The 21,054-nt window shown below is 39.8% G+C and overlaps 1 protein-coding gene across 1 annotated transcript in view; it reads right to left on the bottom strand.

Moving 5' to 3' along the window:
* Positions 1-21,054, bottom strand: part of HSD17B12 (hydroxysteroid 17-beta dehydrogenase 12) — an 82,834-nt gene that overhangs the window by 14,153 nt on the left and 47,627 nt on the right. Inside the window, exons 4-7 of the mRNA XM_063398344.1 lie at positions 19,315-19,425; positions 14,718-14,782; positions 13,733-13,777; positions 3,643-3,677 (exon numbers count right to left, since the gene is read on the bottom strand). Coding sequence (XP_063254414.1) covers positions 3,643-3,677; positions 13,733-13,777; positions 14,718-14,782; positions 19,315-19,425 — 256 coding nt within the window. The remainder of the gene's footprint in view (positions 1-3,642; positions 3,678-13,732; positions 13,778-14,717; positions 14,783-19,314; positions 19,426-21,054) is intronic.

Raw genomic sequence — 21,054 nt, 5'->3', positions numbered from 1 at the left:
CAGGGATAGATCCTTCACCACCACCAAAGCCTTGTATTACAGTCTACAAACCATCTTTATCCCTCTGAATACAGAACAGAAATATTAAGAAACTGATGATTTAAAAAAAGGAAAGAGAAGAAAAAAAATCCATCCTGATACATCAATTTAGTTATTTAAGAGCAGCCACGATAAGCATACACAAACTAACAAATGAAAAAGATCAAGATCTTGATTTATCCTCTCAGAATATAAAAGAAGGATGACATTTATTTAAATGAAAGACTGAAATTTAGATTCAATAAAACATAGTGCTCTTCTCATATTCAGACTAGGGAGTGCTTGCCACAAAACTTAACTGAGGACAAAGGTTTAACAGGATTCAAAGAAGGCTAAGCATTGATAGGGATAAACACGAGCCTCACGCTCTGAGAACAAACTGAAGCTTCAGAAGAGAGGCTGCCACTCAGGCTGCCAGCACAGGTCTCGCAGCATCTGGCTATGCTGCAACTTTCTACCAGGAGTCGTGACCACCGCCTAGATGGAGTGAATTAATGGTTTGACCCAGTGAAGAAAACACTCTTGGAAATACAAAACATTAATAGCAGCCCCTTGCAGAAGCTCTGTGTATTGGTCTCTTTGAAGCAGTCAGTGCCACTGGGGGTTTTGTGGTTTGTATTTTTACATTTTAAAGAAAACAGTCCTAGCCTCAAAAGCTCATAACTTAAAACCTCCAGATAAAATGAAATTGAGAAGCATGTGAGTAGGGGGGAACACTTTCAATTAGTCCAATTACAATTCTGCTTCTTAGAGGAATTGCAGAATAAATGTTTTTAGCGATGGATCTGAAGAATTACACAATCATCAGAGTGGTAAAAAGAAAATTTGTCTCCATCTAATTCAACTGTGCCATTAATGGGGAGAAAAAACAAACAAACAAACAAAACAAGACCAAACAAAAAAATTGGTTAGGATGAAAAGAGCCAGGTCCACACCCTCACACCTCCCGGTCATTCTACCTTAAGTGGTCCAGCACCACCGGGGCTATATTTAGCCATCTCCCTGTTGCTGTGGCAACCGGCGCCTGCTCCAGCTGCATGCCAAGTGGAAAGAGCAAGCTTCTTCTGTAATGTAATTATGCACTTGCTACTTTCCTGGCAATAAATACCATAGTTTGGTATTTGTCTAGCAACAGCCAACTGATTTTTGGTGGTGGTGGCTTTTTTTTGCTCCCAAAGACATCAAGCCTTGATTTTCAGTTCTATGAGTTTCCCATCTAAGACAGAAGCCTACATATTTATACAGAAACTGCTCATTTAAGTGTAATAGGAAGCTTCAGATAATAAATTGTCACTTTAAGTGTTCAGAGCACAGGAGAGAAGTCGCAGCAGAGAATCTAAACGCCATTACCAGAAGCAGTATTCATCTAATGCTGCTGTGTTTATGACAAAAAGTAAAAGGCACACCAAGACGTAGCTTTGTTTTCTCTTATCAGACCTGGATGCAAAGTACGCAAAGTATGCTCTATTTTTGTATATATCTTGCAATATATTGTCATAAAACCATCATTCAAATATGCAAAAGTGCACACTAGAGCAAGCTGCAATATGCTCTAACACACTATGTCACATCTAGCTACTCAACATGCTCTCCTTGAACAAGTGAGGAATGACAATGAGATTCTTAGTCTAGCCTTATTATTAGAGCCTGGAGCCCTTTTTCTAGCCTGTGGTCCCATGTGAGAAATATATGTCTGACCTAAAGAGCAGCTGAGTCCAGCTTCAATTCATTCATGTCCTTGGATCTGGTGGACATCCATGTCCTTCTGTGGTTACAGACACCTAGCAGTATTAGTGGCTTGTGAGCTGTGACTGTGCAGGAGTTGGCAGCTGCATGCATTGCTTCTATGCAAACTCAACCAACTTCACAAAAGTCAAACAGAAAATGGAAGCTTTTCAAATATTTTTCCCTGAGATGCAAACCAAGGCTGTCATCCAAATAAAGCAGTCTTTTAAAGTGGTTCCTTATATTCAGGAGAAAGTTCAAGATGCGCACTTAATTTTTTTTAACCACTATTAACCTTTTCTTTCCAGGCTTCCTGAACATTTATCCCTGGAATCCCTGAGGTAGTCATGCAGTTAGAAAAGAGGAAAGACAATGCATGCTCAAGGGCAGTCAAAATCAGAAGTCAGCAGAATCCTGGTTTGCAGCCTTTCATTCAAATCACCTTACCCGGGTGGATGTGTAACAGAAAAACCTATACAGGGTATTCCATAACTGGAGTACACATCATTCTGTCCTGAGAAGATGAGGAGATAATTCTGCCAAATAGACAGCTACAATATTTCTTTAGATAAAGAAGAAACTGAGGCAAGAAACTGTTAAGAGTTCTTAAGTGCCAAAACCTAATGATGAAAAAACATTAAAACCCCTCAAAAGTATAAAGGTTTTGGTCATGTTGGCACCTTTAGAGGACACAGTTTCACAAAAAAAACAGTCCTCTAATCTATCAATAACAGTACAAGGACAAGGATTCTGACCTACAAGCCCTGAGTACATATCACCTCTGTACTATAATCCTCACCCTCTTCTCCAGCTTCATTGGGAAATATTACACTCCTGCCCCAGAGCTTAGTCTTGGGTCTTGATTTCCAATTCAAATCTCTTTACATGAAATAAACTTATTCATATCTCCTGATTGGCAAAGTTAAAATCTTAGCTCACCACCAACCCTGATGCCAGCTAAACACTGACTCCTGTACTGACCACTAGCTCTGACAGTTTGCACCCAGGAAGAAGCTTTGTTTTTAAAATAAAACATCTGTGCACCTGTGCAACACTTGAATACTGAATTCTGGTCTGCTATGAAGACTCTCAGACTCAGGGATGACACAAAATAAACTTTTTTTCTCATCATCTTTGCTGGATTTGGAGGCTTGCCCCATATGTGGGCTCCTCCTGCCGTATTCGTTTGCATGGCTCTACAGAGGTTTTCCCAATATTGTGAACACAGCTCAAGCCTGTTCCAGGGCAACCCCCAGCAAAGCAAGGTTGGCGTCTCAAGAGAGATGGCAAACAGCCAAGAGAGTCAACATCAGCTGGAAAACAGCCTGGGGGGACTAAATGGAAATCATGAACCTTGTGGTTTCACCTGGGAGCAAGCTGGGAAGTCAGCACATGTCTTCCCTGTCGACACTGGTGTGTTATTCTAAAGAGCTGGTCTCCAATTCTGCTTTTCCAAATGATCACAGCCTTTCCTCAATATACCTCCTACTGTATAATGAGAACATATTCTTTGCATCCATTTTACTTACAATGACTTAGAGAAATTGCCTTAAGAAGGTTATTCCCAGGAACTGTAACCACCCCCTCAGAATAGCAGGTTGTTGAGTTAGTGCTGATGAGTCAGACGGGCTTTTTAATTCTGTTCTAAAAGGAATCACCACAACAGTGGAGAAGGGAGAGGAAAAATAAAAAGGGAATCGAGTGGAAAAGGCTTCCACCGTCTGATGATTCATGCACCATCAGCGTGACTCACCCAGCATTACTCTGCCATTAAAACATGGAGACTAGGCTGATTAGTCACAGTAATGAATTTTTCAAGAAAGGATTCTCCCCTATAAATAATGATGACTTTGTCTGGATAGTGTTAGTGTGACTCACCTTTCCAGCATGCCGGGCAGCACCAATCGTGTCATCTGCAAAAGGAAAACATTCGTGATGGCTGAGAATGCAGACACCAGACAGCCAGAGACCGAGGGAAGCCTCCCTTCCTCCCAGAGGCAGCTGCCACCCCCTCCACCCCAGGCACGGCTCGGGGAAGCAGGGACCATACTTTGCGTGGGCAGTTTATTTTTATTCTACCTGGATAACTTGGCTCTGTCAAGCAGTGTGTGCACTGAATCTGGTGAACCCATCCAGCTAGTAGCACAAGAGTAAATAAAACAAATGTCTTCACCACTCTGCAGTATGCATGGCCTCTAAAGAACATTAGAACATCAGAGTACTACAGTACATGTACCATCTTTCTCTCCCTGCAAAAAACACCTGTCTTCCTCAAGACTGACTGAATTTACAACCTATGCCAAGATTCAAAATATTATCCAATACATTTTAGGTAGGCTTACCGAACTGCTGAGTTTAGGACAAAAATAAATTATGGAGCAGCAAGAGCACTGACAGAACTAGTGAACATAAATTTCCTACATTATTACCTACAGGAAATACTTAAGACTCCAAAATATTTTTTGCTGATTGCACAGATGTTTTCACACTGAAAAAACTACATCCCCAAGAGGAAAGTCACCTGGCAAACCTCCTCACTGCTCTGGAAACTCCTGCCTTTATTATGACTCTGAGCAATCCATCTACAAGCTGACTTAAGGATTCTCCAGAGCAGTAATCCTAAAACAAGATTCCCAGTTGCAGACAGAGCATCTCTGACAAGGGAGACAAATTAAGCATTGATCCAAACCTGGACAAAATTTTAATTAGTGTAAAATAAGTTAATTTTCCCATTACTAATTACTATCATCCTAAAATACAATTTCAATCAAAAACTTCTGCCTTCCTGAAATAGTATCAAAATTCTGCTTGTGCCAAATTCTGCCTGCCACAACTAATCCTATGAATAACTGTCACTGACACCAAAGACAGATTACACAAGAAATCTAAACTGCTACCACTTTTGACATCCAAAAGGTGTTCCAACAAAGTTTTTGAGAACATGAGGGGTGGGTAATAAAATACTAAAAGCAGCACACACCAAAATGTAATGATACTCCACTGATCCCAAATTACCTTGATAGCTTAAAATAAAACACTGAATATTTGAATAGTATGGGAAAAATATACCCCACACAAAAGAAAACAGCACATACAGGCACACAAAACACCTGTAAGCACTTTCATTACAAAGCAAATTTTATTGCAGGAAGCTACTCATTTTACTATCACCACTGCATTAGCCCTTACATATGACTCAATCTGGGTTTTAGGTTTTATTGTTTGTTTGTTTTTATTTTTAATTATAAAACATACCCTTTTCAGGAATAAAGAAGAGAAAAAAAACCCACAAAAACCAATCTCAGTTGATTGCAGCTGATACAAAGAAAATGCTAGAGAAGGGCTGTGTTTTGCATTTTATTGGCGTTTCTCCCTTAGAATAGATTCTGCCATCAGCCACACTGCATGACAGTTTTGATAAGGGACTGTACAGGCAGGAGTTGAACAGGCCTTCCTTTCATGAAGTCAGCTGTTGACACACTTCGCTGTCAGCACTGCCCCAGAAGTCAAACTAACTATTCAGAGCTGATAAGTATCAACAAGCTAAACAGATCTGATGCAGCTTCAAAAACCCTCTAGTATTAAGTTTAAGCATACATGAGCTTTTTCATACACTAATGCTTCAAAAGAGATGTAGAAACAACTATTTATTTTACTCTTAAAGGATAAAGAATGATTTGCGCTGATTTTAAGACTAGTTCAAGACTACAAGTGCTTTTATCTGATCCAAGTTTTATGATCTCTTCCACAGATCCCTTGGCAAGAAGCAGCATACTGTTTCTTGCCTCTCAGGGCAGTGTAATGCTGCATATCATCTCCACAGATTGGCACACAGACATGGACTGGAATTGCCTTCCCTTAGGCAACCCATAAATGATCTGAAAACCAGTACACAATTTCCCACTGTAGTGTAGAGGAGACCCTACGTTTGAAACTTTGTCATAAATCCACACAAATGCATTCATGGTCTAAATCCAAATTGCAACCCACCAAGCAGCTCTAATACTTTATCATGAACCTGCTGGCTACTAAAATATGCTACAATAATTGGTGGACTTACATAAAATAAAAAACTGTGAAACCATTAACAGCTTAAATACAGCAATAGGTACACAATTTGGAGAGAAATCGAGAAATCTCACATTACCAACTGTGTTAAATGGTTTGTTTCTGAAGTTCAGCTGGACGGGCAATCAATTTTTTTCCCTTCCACAGAAAAATATTGATGGCAAAACTGAATTTCATACTCGACATCACTTGTTTTACTAAAATTTTTATTTTGAGGCAATTTCCAAATTCTGTGAAATAAGGCAAAAATTTCCATCAGTATTTTTACACCTTGTGATGTGTAAAAAAATATTTGACTATTCAGTATCTTGATGTAAAAATAGCGTTATTTTTAAAGAGCAAGATAACAGAAGGCAGTGCTGTGAGTCAGACTCACCTGACCCAGCCAACTGCACACTCAAAGTGCACGACTGGAAAAATGCTGCCAGGGTATTCTGCAGCCATATTCAGGTCTGGCAATTTTATACACTGCACACATATGTACAGTATTTGCAGCATTAATTCAAATAAAACAATTAACAACAGAATTGTAGTTATATCACCAATAATGGTGTCAGTGGTGTCCACCCCTGCTTGCACTGTATGATCTTTATCTGAAACAGTCCAACTGGTTAACACTCATCTTCAATAGCTGTAATTTCAAATATGCCATTATGAAAAATGGCAGTTCAAAACCAAAACATCTAGAACTGAACAAATATCTCCCAGATTAAAAATCCAAATTTTAGCTAGGTCTTGTTTAGAGATAGTTCTGTAATGGTGTGTATTTCATAAATGGCAAAGCCTTGCAAGTCAATATATAGGAATTTGCATGTAGGATGTCAGAGAACTTTACAGTAGTGCTTGCTTCTTTGAAGGCAATTTCCTACAGATAGAAGGAAGTGTCAGGAAGCAGAGGTTGGGAGCTACCCTATAAAGAGTGCCTTCAGTTGGTTGTTACTGAATATGGTTAGGCTTCCTTCACATAACCCTTTTTTCTGAAGGAATACTACTTTCCACAGGAATATGACTGCTACAGTTGAAAACATGAATGTCCCCAAGACTCTGAAGACTCAGGTAATTCCAGACAAGTAGTTAGGCTACACAAAAACTGCCAGCTCATCCAAAACAAAGTGGTTTTTCTTTCTGAAAATTTGCATTAGAGCAGAGTGCGCATGTGCATCTGACAAATTTGTTCAGGACAGACTACTCAACATCAGAACTTGTTAACCTTTGATATCTTACAGAGTCTGGCTAAAAGTTATGTTTAGCACACAACATTGAAGAGTGGTTGTTACACACTATTTTTTACTGTTTTCTCCAATTATTTCACATACACACATAATGCTACCATAGAATCTGGGATATAGTTGCTTTGGTTTGGAGGGTTGCTTTGTTTTTAAGTTAACTTCTTTCATACCTAACCATCCAGATCCCAAGTTCCAGGATGCTCAGGGCATACAACTAACCTAAGGTAGAGATTGATTACATGCCAGTTCAATAATCTTTAACAGGCAGCTATAATTTCTTGATGTCCTTTTATCTGCAACTGCATTTATTACATTCCTGGCAAGCACTGGTTGCATTGTGCACTCCTCACCAAACCTGTCCTCTACCTTCTAGTTGTGGAAAAAGTAACACCACTTTTACCTTAACAAAGCAAAGATTCCTACTTGCAAATACACACAGATTTATGGCTAGATTTATGTTCTAAAGCAGGCACTACAATTAAAAGCTGCTATTAGAGAACTAATAAATATAGTTGGAAGTTATAATCATGGATTTCCAGTGATTTTTCTTCAGAAGAAAACTTCCCATTCTTAGTTATCATGGCACTGGAGTATTTTCTCAATCTGGTCCAAGCAATAGCCCAGAAATAGAGCCATTGGAAAGAATTAAAATATGCAAAATTTTCAATATCTTTTGAGTGATGTTGCTCAGACTACTAAAATACAGCAGGGAAATGTGAGGTAAATATTCAAAGTCATCCTTCAGACCTTATGGGCCCCACAACTGTCACACAATGCCAGAAATGTAATACCATAGTTGTATATTTAGAGACAAATCATTCTATGATGTTACAACTGCAAGTTATTCTTTCCACTTTGGAAGGGTAAAACGATACCCTTTCTTTAACTTAGGGTACAAATGCAACAAAGGGTGAGGCTTGAGAAGTTGAACAAGTTTGCTGCAGTGTTATACAGCTAAGAAGCTTCCCTCATTCATAAGCCTGGGGTGAAATTTTAATAACTCAGAGCAACATAACTTTTTAAAGATCAGGAATTCCCTGTGGTGCACCCACTCATGTACAAAAACATCATTGCTACCATGAAACAACTCGAGAGTGTCTGGGCAGAGGATTCACACAAGTTCACAAATGCAGTAGCTGTTTAACAAAGTTAACTGGCACCACTGCCTGCAGACAGGCAGGGTGAAAAACTAAGCAACTGTTCTCATGCACTGGTAGTTCAATTGATTGTGAGGCCTATTCTCAGCACCTACAAAGTTTTTTAATGTGTGTCTCTTGAAACAGTAACTTCTGAATGCAGCTCATACCCCAAGCCAAACAAGAATTATTTCTATTTGTATAAACTAGCAAGTAAACCTGACCTCAACTCAACTCACACAGGAACTCATGTGGCCATGTCAGGGGCACCAGACATAAAAAAGCAACTATGGAAGTAACAAGTCCCCTTCATTTTCAGTGATTTTCCTCTGAGCAACAGTTTTAGAACAGAAAGTTTTCCCTATTTAGAGCCACAAACTTTTGGAGTCACGTTAAAAACTGAAAGCCCTCAATTCTCCTCTTGCCCTTTACACAGGACAAAGACTGTTCAAATAATAACTTGCTCTTTTCAAGAGGCAAAATATGTGTTTGTGTCCACCCCAAATCTACAGAAAGACACAGAACTCTAGGATTTCCTGAACTTCCTCAAATTACTTGTACTTTAAACAAAAATCCCCAGTGCTTCTCTGACTATTGCTTAAAAATATTTATCAGAGATACATTTCCCTTGATCTAGCTTTCTGTGTATCACACTCCCAGGTTCAAAGTCAGCAAGGTGGGAAACTACAGCATTGAATTTCTCCCTCTGGACCATCTGAACGATATTCATGACCACCTTCACAGGATGCTTACTCCTTCTCCAAGCACTGGCAGCTGTCCCTCTCTGTTTTAAACTTGTATTATGTACTTAGCTAAATCATCAACCTCCTCTTTGATTATGACTTTGTATGTAAATGTAAAAAGTCTCTTGACTAGACTGGAATAAACACACACACAGAGTGATCTCTTCTTACAAGTCAGTGTTGCCACTTCTCAGAATTACGTTCCACTTACAGTGACCCTTTCCACAGGAAACACAAAAATTCACATCAGGTTCTTGCAGGGGACAAGCAACTACCACCTGATTTCTGGTAAGGTACCTTACAGATGTGGCCTTAGGCTGCATTAGCCCAACTGAACACACATTGGAGAGAGAGATGTCATTTCCTACATTTCAGGATTGCTGCTCCCCAGGCTTTTCTTCTTTCTACACATAGGTCTGCATTAGAATATTTCCCCTTCTTCACAAATACACTAACTTCCACTCCTCCTTTTAATTTTATATTGGTTGTGGGTTCTATTGTTGCTTTCTTTCCTAAACTCACAGTTTCAGACTGCGTAGTAGTTATTCCCATATCCTGCCTGGGATTCACCTCTCACTAGTCCTCCTTTATAGGGACAGCTGACACCAGATCTCTCAGTTCAACATGAAGTATTTATGTATTTTGAAGTCTTGAGAAAATTAAAAGCATCTCAAATATGACAACAAAAATCCTTGACGTTGTAAGGCCTATTAGCCTTTTGTACTGACACAGTATAAAACACAAGTGAAGTCATCAATGTGAAGACTACCACAGACACAAGGGATGCACATGTACATAATTTACTCTCCTGCTTCATCTGCTAATGCCAATTTCCAAGCAAAGCCTGGCCTGCAAGCCTAAAATTTGCATCCCCCCACAATATAATAAGCTGCAAACCAATTCAGCTCCTTGCTTAACCAACTGCTAAGCCAGCACTCCCTCAACTACTTAGTCCTTAAGTTTATGCCTCACTCCCAATGCAATTAGCATACTGTGATGCCACAAAAGAAATAACAAACTTGCAGCTCCGTCCATACCAAGTAACTCTTGCAGCTTTCAAAAGATAAAAGCAAGGGTGCCCTGAAGCATTTGAAGCTATTCTCTGTGCTCATTACCTACTCATGTTTTCACCGGACAGCAGTTCTAGCACCCTTGGCTTTCAGGACATTAAACCAATAGCCAAATCAAGTCTGTTTTCCCAAGTGAAACTAAAGGCTGTAAAATACAAAGATGAATTGACTCAAGAAGATGAAGTTAATACAAAGAAACTATGATTAGAACTATACAGAACAACTCTAAGTTTGATTTCTCAACACTTGCTGATTAATGAAAAACCCCAGGGATTTTGACATGATATTTCACTCAATGCCAATAATATTTGTGTCTCAAAATGCAACAAGATATCCAAAAGTTATAATACAAACCCACATTACCTCAACTGCTACAATCATTGAAGTTCTGCTATTTAAATCCCTCCAGAAGCTTTCGATGAGATTACGACAAGAACCATGAAACTACATATACTACTTCATCTTATTCCTCATTTATTTGTCAATTCAATCCTTGTATATGACTATATTAAGTCTCAAGCTCTCCTGAGAAAATACCACAAATGAAAAATCTTCATTCTATTTATGGCATCAAGACCCACAACACTTATATTTTTGTATATTATAGGAAGACTAGAGTAGCTTCTGCACTGCACATCACCATAAAAACATGATATTGCCCAGACTGCTTAAAAAGTGTCTGCTTTGGCTGGGGGACAGGGTAGTATTTTGTCAAATTTTTTTTAACCAGTATTTTCAAAGACATGAGATTTCCAACATGTTTTAAGCAGTTTTACGTGGCTTATCTTCAGTGATGTATAGAGTGCTTTAAAGGCACGTCACAGTAATCAACAACTCATGACAGACTGAGGGAATCCCAAAATTGCATGACTGCATTCATGGGTGATCTAATCCAACAGTGCTCTAAGGACATGATGGGGACAGGCAGGGCAGCATGGAACAGGATTTGGGAAAGACATGGGTTTTATAAGGTCTGACAGGAAATAAGTTCTCAAAACACCTGCTAAAATTCCATAGTATTAGATACTTTGCAGCTGGGAAAAATACTAAACAGTGGGACCAACTAGGCTAAAAAATTGTCCTGTGAGGTGAAGACGCCTTCTTTCTCAGTGTACCCCTTCTTACACACTGCATATCCCCTAGGAAATCCAATGAGCAGACTAATGAAGGAAACGATGGATCAAAAGTTAAGGATGAGCATTGTGCTTCAAACTGCCCATACTTATGGCAACAAAACAGATTTCAACATTTCTGCAGAACCAATCTGTGCTAATTATCCCAACCTTCCCACTTCAGGTCCAGGGGTGTTTCAGCCAGAACTGGAGTTACTGGACATGCACACCAGAAGAGCTGTGCTGTCCAAAAGGTGCTGCTGATGGCTCATGGTGCAGGTTACTGAGAGGACAGGGGATATCATCACCTTTTAGGCTCTGAGAAAGGTTGGTCCAAAAGGCAAGGAAGTGGATGCCAATGCTCTACAGAATGTAACAGTTCAGGTTATTTGACACCTCTGAGGAGGATCTGGAGATAACATGGGCAGAGCCTGAATGGGTAGTAGCTCTGCCTCTCCTGTACTTTCACATTTCAGCAGACCTTCAGCTTCTTGCCTTTGTGCTCTCTCCCATCACAAACTTCATGTTTTTTGTTGAGACAAGAAGGGAGAATATTCATACTCGTGTTTTTAAAAACACACACATATATATGTGTATATACACACACATATATATAAGAGATGGTATCAATCTCAAAACCAGAACTAAATATTCACGGGATTATATCCTAACAGTCTAAGTGAAAAGATATACAGACTTTTCCTAGATTTATATTTTTTATACCATGATTCTCTAGTTCTATGGGTTCTCCTAAAAAAGTGTCTTACAGATGGCACACATCTCTAATGTGTTCTTCTCCCCAAAACACTAAGCATCTGGCATGCCTACTGTTTAATTACACAACATGCTCGTGCAGGAAAAACATTTTCAAGTTTGGAATCTTATGTTCAAACTCAGATTAAATGCAGTAACAGGAGTTGTTCACAGTCAAGAAAAAAGTTTTCAAACAAGCAAAAACACTATTCACACACAGTAAGCAGATTTTCAGTAAGTTTCTGTATGTGCAAAACCAGCCGTTTTAGGAATGTGAATAGGTTGAGAGGATGGAAAATTTACAAGAAGCTGTATGATAATTTTGTTAAATTGCTGATGAACACTGACACAACAACTAAAGTATTCATTTACTTAGGGAAACAACACAGTCTAGCTGCATCTCTAGAACTTTAGGTGTATGCTGAGTTAAACTATTCCTCAACCCTCCTATCTTCAGAAATAAATATTGAAGTAGTTCATCTGTAACTTTTCTACTCTAGCAAAATGCTCCCAGGAAGACTGACACCCCAAATTCTTTTATCACTGAATAGTGCACTCCCTCTGCTGGCACAGCACAGACCTCACACCTCAGCAGAGGAGATCTGTGCATGACACTTCTGATGTACACCTGATGCAGCTCTGTTAACTTAAATGACTTCCTTAAGACAAAACTCATTAACAACTGACCTCTCTGATTAAACCTTGCAGAAGAAGACGACACCATGGGTTGTCCTTCTCAGTGAACTAGAAAATCTCAGGCTCACGATCATTTTCTAGATGAAACGCTTTTGAAGACTCACTGTTTTAGCATTTCTAACTTTCCAACAAGTAGTTCTGAGATGTCAAATAAAACACACACAGAAGTAAGAGCTTGCAGTAGCAAGCCGACATCACCAACTCCCATTGTCATGCAATGGCTGCATTTTCACTGTTTGTTTATGTTTTAATAAAGAGTGAGAATCTTATTAAAGCATTGTTTTATGAGATGCTGTGCCTTCTCACATGGAGTTTAGACTCCCCAAAAGAACTGTACTAGATTAATTTAGTACTTGACCTAATCAGAAGAGCAGCAAAAAAGTCAAATCTTTCAAGCCATCTCTGAAACTTCTAATATTTTGGCTTTGAGGCAAAGGTTAACCCTCAGCTAACAGAGATACAGTATTATGCCTAAGACAGTTTAGCAGTGAGTAGTCACAAGGAGTTTCATCAGCACACACTGGTAATACACTAACAGCGTCCCTGTGATGTGTAAACAGCCATTCCCTCTGTCCTTTTTAAGCCTTGATATACTAGGATGAAAACCTCATTTTTGAATGGACCTCACGCTAATCAACAAGAGAACAGCCATATGTTTTAGCCTGAAGTCATGCTGATTTCTTCTCAATAAAACCTTCAGCTTGAATATCAAAAAGTGAAGATAACTTCTGAAGTAAAGTTAATGTGTGCTTCTGTAAGTTTGGTTTTCCTTCTTGCTCATTTTGCAGGAAATATTCAAGTGCCTTCTAACTACAGTGTACAAAAACCTTAGGCATACAGAGATAAGGGCTGCCCACCCCAAGAAACACAGATGCAGTGGGAGAAGAATGAAGCATTTGTAAGCAGGACTAGAAGAACAATTGTGAAGAAGCATTAAGTGCTGTTCTACATACTTACCCTGCTCCTTTCAAATAACTAATAGGCATCTTTGCAACAAATTAGATTTCACACAAAAATCAGAACAGTCCGATATGACAATCAGAACCCCTGGGCTTCTCCAAGAAAAAAAGCAAACATGTAGTCCAACAGGACAAAGTAATTCCCTCAGTCAACCGAATCTTATTTTCCGGTTTGAATGATCAAGAAGTGTTGGTAACTTACCTCACAAACAGACATGATGTTAATGTTAACCATTTTGTCGATCGTCTGCAAGAACACAAAGTTTGGGGGTTTACTCATTTTAAATTATTTGAACAGTATTTATACATCCTCTGGGTTTAAGTGCTGGGATAAATTATCTGCCTGTTCTCCTTGCCTACTTGCTTACGTTTCAGGAACAATAACAGGCTTTCAAAGCAAAGTCTGTGAATTGCCCTTGGTCAGGTCTCATCTTTGATTAGGGACTTGCATTAATACAGAACAACACAGGTGTATCACACTGACACTTTTCTAACACTTTTTGCAATACTTACAAATTTTAATAAATTGTTAAATTTTACACATTTTAAAAATAACTACTATATTTTACTCTTCACCATTTTAGTGACTTTAAGTTAAAAACTGGGATTTTTTTTTTTTTTTTGCTAAACATTATGAAGATTATTTGAAGGTGAACCAAACACCAGATGTATTTAACAACACTTAAGCAGATAACACAAAATTGCAGAGGATCCAGTGAGCTACAGAGGTTTCAGAAAGAGAGTCATGCACCAGTGAAATTGTTCATAATCAGAGTTTTCGATGTATCCAGTACAACCAAGACTGTGCCTACATTATGAACTGCCTAAAATGGTCATATTTAAGTTTTGTAAGTGTTGTGGATTATGCAACCTTCATCCATGAAATTGCTTGCTCCCCTTCAGTCACATAAGAAGCTTCCCAGCACAAGCTAAAGAGCTCATAAACAACAGCCAGGTGAGACCAGGGACATGAGCAGAAGAAGCAGGGAAAAGTAGGTAGAGAACACCACCAAAAAGTGAGAGTGCCATGAGCATTGTGTTATGCTGCTTATGGAAATCTCCAAGCTTTTGAACACTTAACTCTAATCAGAAAACCTCATTATGTGGGTTCCTTAACCAAACCTAAATACTTCTGTAATATTTGCTAACCACAGTAGAACACTAGAAGGTACCACAAAAGCACTTACCTTCTCCAGCTCTGGAATATCAATAAAATATTCAGGATAAGCATAGGACATTCCCACATTGTTGACTGAAAGAAAAGGATGAATCAGATCAAAAGGATGAATCAGATCACTCGGATGCCCTCTGATTACTTACAATTTTCAAGCAACGAAATGCTTAAAATGTTGCATTTAAGACATTCTAAGTGCTTTGGCCAAGTTTCCTTGAGTGTAACTATCCCCGCGCACACGCAGAGGGCTGGGGAGCCCACGGCCAGGACACTGGAATGTGGGAGCGTTCATTCTCCCATTGTGTACAGGCTGCCCAATTTAGCACCCACGGCGCGGGGGGAGCGGGTCACGACGCTGCCTCTGCCCCCGCCGGGGGGTCTGCGGGGTGTCGGGGCAGCAGGGGGAGCCGTTCCGCGCGGGTTTTTCTGCTGAATAAACTCTCGGGTGGGAGAGGCGCCGAGCCGCGCTCCGGCGCGGGGAGCGGCCGGCAGGTGGCAGCAGAGCCCGGCGCGGCGGCGGGCGCGTCCCGCACCCCGCCCCGAGCCCGCCGCCCCCGGGAGCCGCCAGCGCCGGGGGAGCCGCGCCGCTGCCCGGCCGCCCCAGCCACACTCCCGCGGGAAACCCTTCTGCCCGGCACCCCACACCCGCATCCAATTACTTAAACCTCCTGGATTCATTTTTTTAAAATACTTTTCACTGGCACGGTTTTATTCTCGGACGTGAAACAACACCCATCCTCTACATCCCAGCCCCAACAGGAGAAAACTTCTAATTCTGTTTTAAAACAGCGCTGCTCTGCAGCCTCGAACTCCATAGAGCACATTGATATGGAGACAAAAAGCAGCAACCAGAAGGGATCTCCGCTCTCTAAGTGTCTGTTGTTCATCTTACGCAAGTGAATCGCGTGACATGTGGTTGCTGTGGCAACATTTTACATTTATATAGTGCCTTACACCCCAGAGAATCCCGAGTGCTCTGTATGCTCAGCAGCACTGAGCACCTCCAGGCAGGAGTCTGCTCGGGGACAAGAAACGTCGTTAAAAGGCACTGATGCCTTTTTCAAAAAAATAAAATAAAATAGCCCCTTCATCTGTGCCAAAAGCTATCGTTTTAAACCCAGCCAGAAAAATAATATAAGTATCAACAGGGATGCGGGATGTGCAAGAAACAAGGAGGAAGAGATTCTGGCAAAGTGCGCCAACTTCATTCGGAATTCCCTCAAGCTCTTTTAGTCCAGATCTTAGTGTATTTATGGAAGTTCATTAGTCACGCTGTGTATTTCAAATTTTTAACTTTTAGATAACCTTTAAAAATTGAGGTGAGGAATTGAGGGGAGCAGGGAGTTGGCAAATTCCCACGAGACATTTGCTATATTTAGAAAGAGTGAAAAGTTTCTAAAGGGAAGAAGATCCACTTTCGCTACTGCCAGAATGAACCGATTTTTTTTCTTCTTTTCATCCAAAAATAAACTATTTTTCGTTCCATCTCTCTGGAAAGGATTTTGGCTATGAATTGTGGCAGGGTTATGGGACTAACCTTATCTCCAAATTTAGAATGCTTATATGATTCATACCACAGAGACAGTCACACAGAATTCACACCCCTTACTGCAAACTGGGTCCCAGATATGCACCTTTCCACTTTCTGCAATCATCTCTGCTGCAAGTTTGTGACAGACCATTAAAAAATCGTGTTTTGGGTCTTACCACCATATTTTAACTAGAAAACAATGGGTAGCAACAGGGTAAGACGCTGTCCAGCACAAACTCCTTTCAAGAATCAGAGCTATTTAAGAACGGCAAAAGGAAGATTTCCCACCTCTGCTTGTTTAACATATTGCTATAGCTAGCACATGTTCGAAGTCACTGACAGACGCTGTTTTGAACACACAGCAAAACATTATGCAAACTCTTTTAGCCTTCCTACGTGGGTGAGAAGAAGCTTCCAAATAAGAAGTTTACAAGGATTTCAATCTGTAAGTACTTTAGTTAGACTCTGTGCAACTCCATAATTAGAAGCTCGTTCTTGAGCAGTACGTGTGGAGACTCCTATGTCTCCAAGGATAAGGTTAAAAAATAATCAGCATTGATCACTGGCAACTGTGCTGTGCTACCAGTGCTTCTCATACCTGCTGTTCCAGATGAGACCTGAAAGAAGAAAATATGCTGGAACCTGAGAACTCAGTCCTTATGACTGTTCTCATTTAAGTCCATGTTTGCCCTCACACAAACATGTAAAACCCAGCTCAACAAAAGCAACATTCTGGATTGCAACAAACGTTACAGAATTTAAAATACAAGACACTAAAGCATGAGATTAATTACCATAAAAAAATAAAATACCATCCTTTTAGAGTAGCCATCATCTGTGTGGAAAAATTACACTGGCAATTGGTTTCTATTAATACAGCTATATCTGATGATCTTGAGCACAAGATCTACTAAAACTGCTAGTGATTAGTTAGAAGAGAGGTTTTTGTAAACCTGCACCGACAAAGGCTGCAAGAAAAAAAAAACAGAGGAACTCAGCTAGAGAATACACAACTCTAGAGCATTTATAGTTGCTATTTTTACCATGTTTTTAGGTAAGGTGCTCATGCAAATAAAAGCAAAAAACAGGCTCTGTTTAAGGAATGTGCTTTGTTTTCCTGTAATGAGCTTACACAAAATTTGACACACACACACTGCTTTAGTGCCCAGTTTGTGCAAGGCTAGAAAAAGTCAGATTTTCATGATTTTGTAAATCACCATAACCTAATCACAGCCTAAGAAATAATAAAATCCCTTCCACTGGGGATATGTACCTTGCACACTAAAAGGTTTGCTGGTGCTTTGAGACATTTAAACCATCTACCATTCTGCAGCAATTGCTATGTGACAGGCAGCTTGCAAGCTTTACACTCCTTGAGTGGATTTTGACAGGACAGATTAGAATGTACATTAATTTTACTCTTCAAAGTTTCTTTGGAACTTATTTCCTTCAAAAACAAGAAACGAGGCATTCACAGCTGTGGTACAACTACTTTTTACACAAAACACATCCCTGGCAATTGAAGTTGCTCAAATGGCTTTGAATTTTTATAGCAATTAAATACTGGATGCCATGAGTTGTACGTGCTCAAGTCTGTTTAAAGTAGTAGGGAGCATTCTGGGGTTTATTCTTTAATGTTATTTTTAAATAGCATTTTCATATACACTCTTCTTGAGCATTATTTTCAAACATTGTACAACAAGATTCATCTATTAGCAACAAAGTTCATTCAGTATATTATCACGTATATAACAAATTTGTTTTGAAATATGCCTAAAATACCCCAAGTTGCAGCTCCAATTACTGCACTTCAGGTTAGTAAAATGAGCTGTGCAGTGAGGAGTGCTTTATCAGATGACAGGTACAGTAGATGTCTGAGCCACATGATTTTTTTTCCTGTGTTTAACTATCACAGGTTCTCATCCCTATACTGACTAACCATAGAAATACAGGATATGTACAGACATATGGGTTTCCAAGGGAAAAGAAAACAGAAAACGAATAAGCATTACCTTTACTCCACTGTTGAAAAAAGGTTCAGGTAAACTGCTGTTGAAACTCTTAGCTTGTGATAAAACACCCCTATGAAATCACTCAGTTCTACATTAGACAAAGTAACTGGAGGGATCAGCTTGTCTTTTCAAGGTCTCCCACACCATCTACACTCCTGTGCTGTAGCAAACCATACTCAGGCATAATACACTCCTATCAGCAAAAGAAACAGCTTACCAACATGGCCAGAAAAGGCTTAAGGTTTCTCAAGCACGAGACAGTTACTTGATGTTTTATTGTAATGATTGAATTTCACCAGTTCTGTAATTAAAAGTTTGGTTCTCCCACAGGGCTCTACTCCTAACTGAGTATCTCCTAAGCTAAGTATGTGAAGCTTGCTTAGGATCTAAGATGGCATTAGGTCATGGAATCATTGAACAGTTTGGGTTGAAAGGGACATTTAAAGGTCATTTAGTCCAATCCCCATGACATCTTCAGCCAGGTCAGGTTGCTCAGAGCCCCATTCAACCTGGCCTTGAACATTGCCAGAGATGGGGCATCCTCTACCTCTCTGGGCAACCTGCTCCAGCGTTTCAATACCTTTTCTTCTTTATACCTAATCTAAACCTACACTATTTTAGCTTAAAGCCATTGCTCCCTTCCAGTCCTGTTACACAGGCCCTGTTAGAAAGTGTCCCCATCTTTCTTACAAGCCTCCTTTAATTACTGAACAGCCACAAAAAGATCTCCCTGGAGAGAGAGAGGCTCAACAACCCCAAGTGTTCACATCATGGTGTGTGCAGTCACAAGCTGCAGTCAAAGGCCTCTAACAATCACAGAATAATACATTGAACACAGTCAATAAACATCACAAATTCCTAGAAAATGGCCATACATGCAAGCATCATCTCATGTAGTGTACCAACAGCAAGGTAGAAAACATCTAAAGCACGCAGCAACATAGCCTTAGTCAGACAAATAATAGCTTTTGTGAATTAGTTTCAATACACTTCAGTATGGGAAGAAGTTAGTAGGCATGTCAAGACAAAACACCACAATGAAAGATTAAGAAAGATCAGATACAAACCTAAAACACCGATCTCCAGGCCTTCCAATCCTGTTTTGATTCCATTGTAAATACCTTCTCTCTCTCCAAAGTCTGCCACAATGACTTTTGTTTCCACTTTGTACTTCTCCCCTAGAAAAAAACAGTTTTGAGAAGTTTAAGTTTGAAACAGTTTACCATTCAGATATTAAGACAGTATCAGTTATTAGGTTTTACAAAACATTTTAAGTAGCTAGCATTACACATGAACATTTTCACCTCTGCAACAGGAATCCTTGAATTTTAACATTATCTGCACAGAAGTTTGTGACACTAAGCTACAAATTAATGTAGCTTTGCTCAAATGATTCAGCATATTCTGTTTGTAAGGGACAAGAAAGGTGGCAAGACAGCAAATTATACACCTTTGCACAGAACAGCAAAAAGGGAGAAATCTGGAAGCACATGTACACAGCAGTGTTCACGTACAGCATGACAAGAACACTTCTTCAGCTTAAGCCGAATGGCAAATCAGTTGCTTCAGACCAAGCAAAACAATTCTTTATTACCCTCCATTTCTATTCTTACTTCTGGTCCCACAAAACTTTTTGAATCTTTAGTTTTTTGAATGTGTAACAAAATGGGAATGTGCAGGTGAACAAGAAGAGCAGAACTTCAAATTTGATCATTCCAAAGCCCTTCTGATGTGCTGTCATCTCCAGCTTTACTTAGAACAGGAAAAATACATGTAGGCAAGTACATTTTGAAAGAGAAGGAGGCAAGTAGTAAAAATACTTCATATAAAAAGCAACTCTGCTTTCATCAAGCTAAATTATATTGAATTAAAATCAGTACAATGTCCTTTCTGACTTCAAAAGAGCAGGATAGCAGCTTAACATCACAGCAGCTCTGCTCTGCTGCACCCAACTCCCACCCTTGCATTCCTTAGGGGACCTATGTACAGTTCGAGAAGGATTTTGCAGCACTTTGCCCCCACAGCCATTCATAAAAAACAGTGCCATGTTAAAGGAAAAGAATCATTCACAAAAAAGATTAGAAGCAGCCAGATTCCCATGATGCTCCTTCCCATTCAAGGGAAAGCCGTGATTCCCATGATCCTGCCATCCATTCATGCAGAATCATGAATCTACTGAACTCACTGGTTAGCTGGCTGCCTCCCCCCGCTCCCCCCAATATCCCTAATGGCAGATGAAATTATTTCTGCTCCTTTTCCCCATCCTCAACCTCTTCATCTCTCCTGAACAGCTGCATTGTTTAAAAATCCCCTGAGAGATGTTGCTATGTCAAATGACGACGTAAATAGCATTAAGCCCCTACTGCAGCAGCAGTCTTGTGATCGCGTCAGAAGAAAATCAAGTTCAGCACTGGAGGGGGGGCACAGAAATGGTCTATTTTTGAACACAGCTGTTCTAATGTTTAACACACACATTTGGTTTTTTTACAGGACACAGAATTAAGGACAACATTAGAGGCTCATCTCATACGTGCAAATGGACCGGATGGGCAAAGCCCAAGTCACACACTTTACACACGTGGCATTTTTAACTGCTTTGTAGGATCTGCAGCCGTCTTCACTGCCACTCAGATGCTTTGTGAAATGCAAGTTTAAAGGACCCAAACACCATTCTCACAAACTTGCTCAATTGGTACTGTCCTTTTTAAACTAAATACTCTTCATCAGGACTGTTATCAATACATCTTCAAAGTTTCCTCAAATCACTACAGAGACACTAAGATGGCAAGGTAAATACCAATCTAAAT

This window comes from Prinia subflava, chromosome 5 (assembly GCF_021018805.1).
Source record: "Prinia subflava isolate CZ2003 ecotype Zambia chromosome 5, Cam_Psub_1.2, whole genome shotgun sequence".
Classification (NCBI taxonomy): domain Eukaryota; kingdom Metazoa; phylum Chordata; class Aves; order Passeriformes; family Cisticolidae; genus Prinia; species Prinia subflava.
The sequence above is the reverse complement of the archived record's forward strand: the minus strand, read 5'-3'. Positions and strand labels throughout refer to the sequence as shown.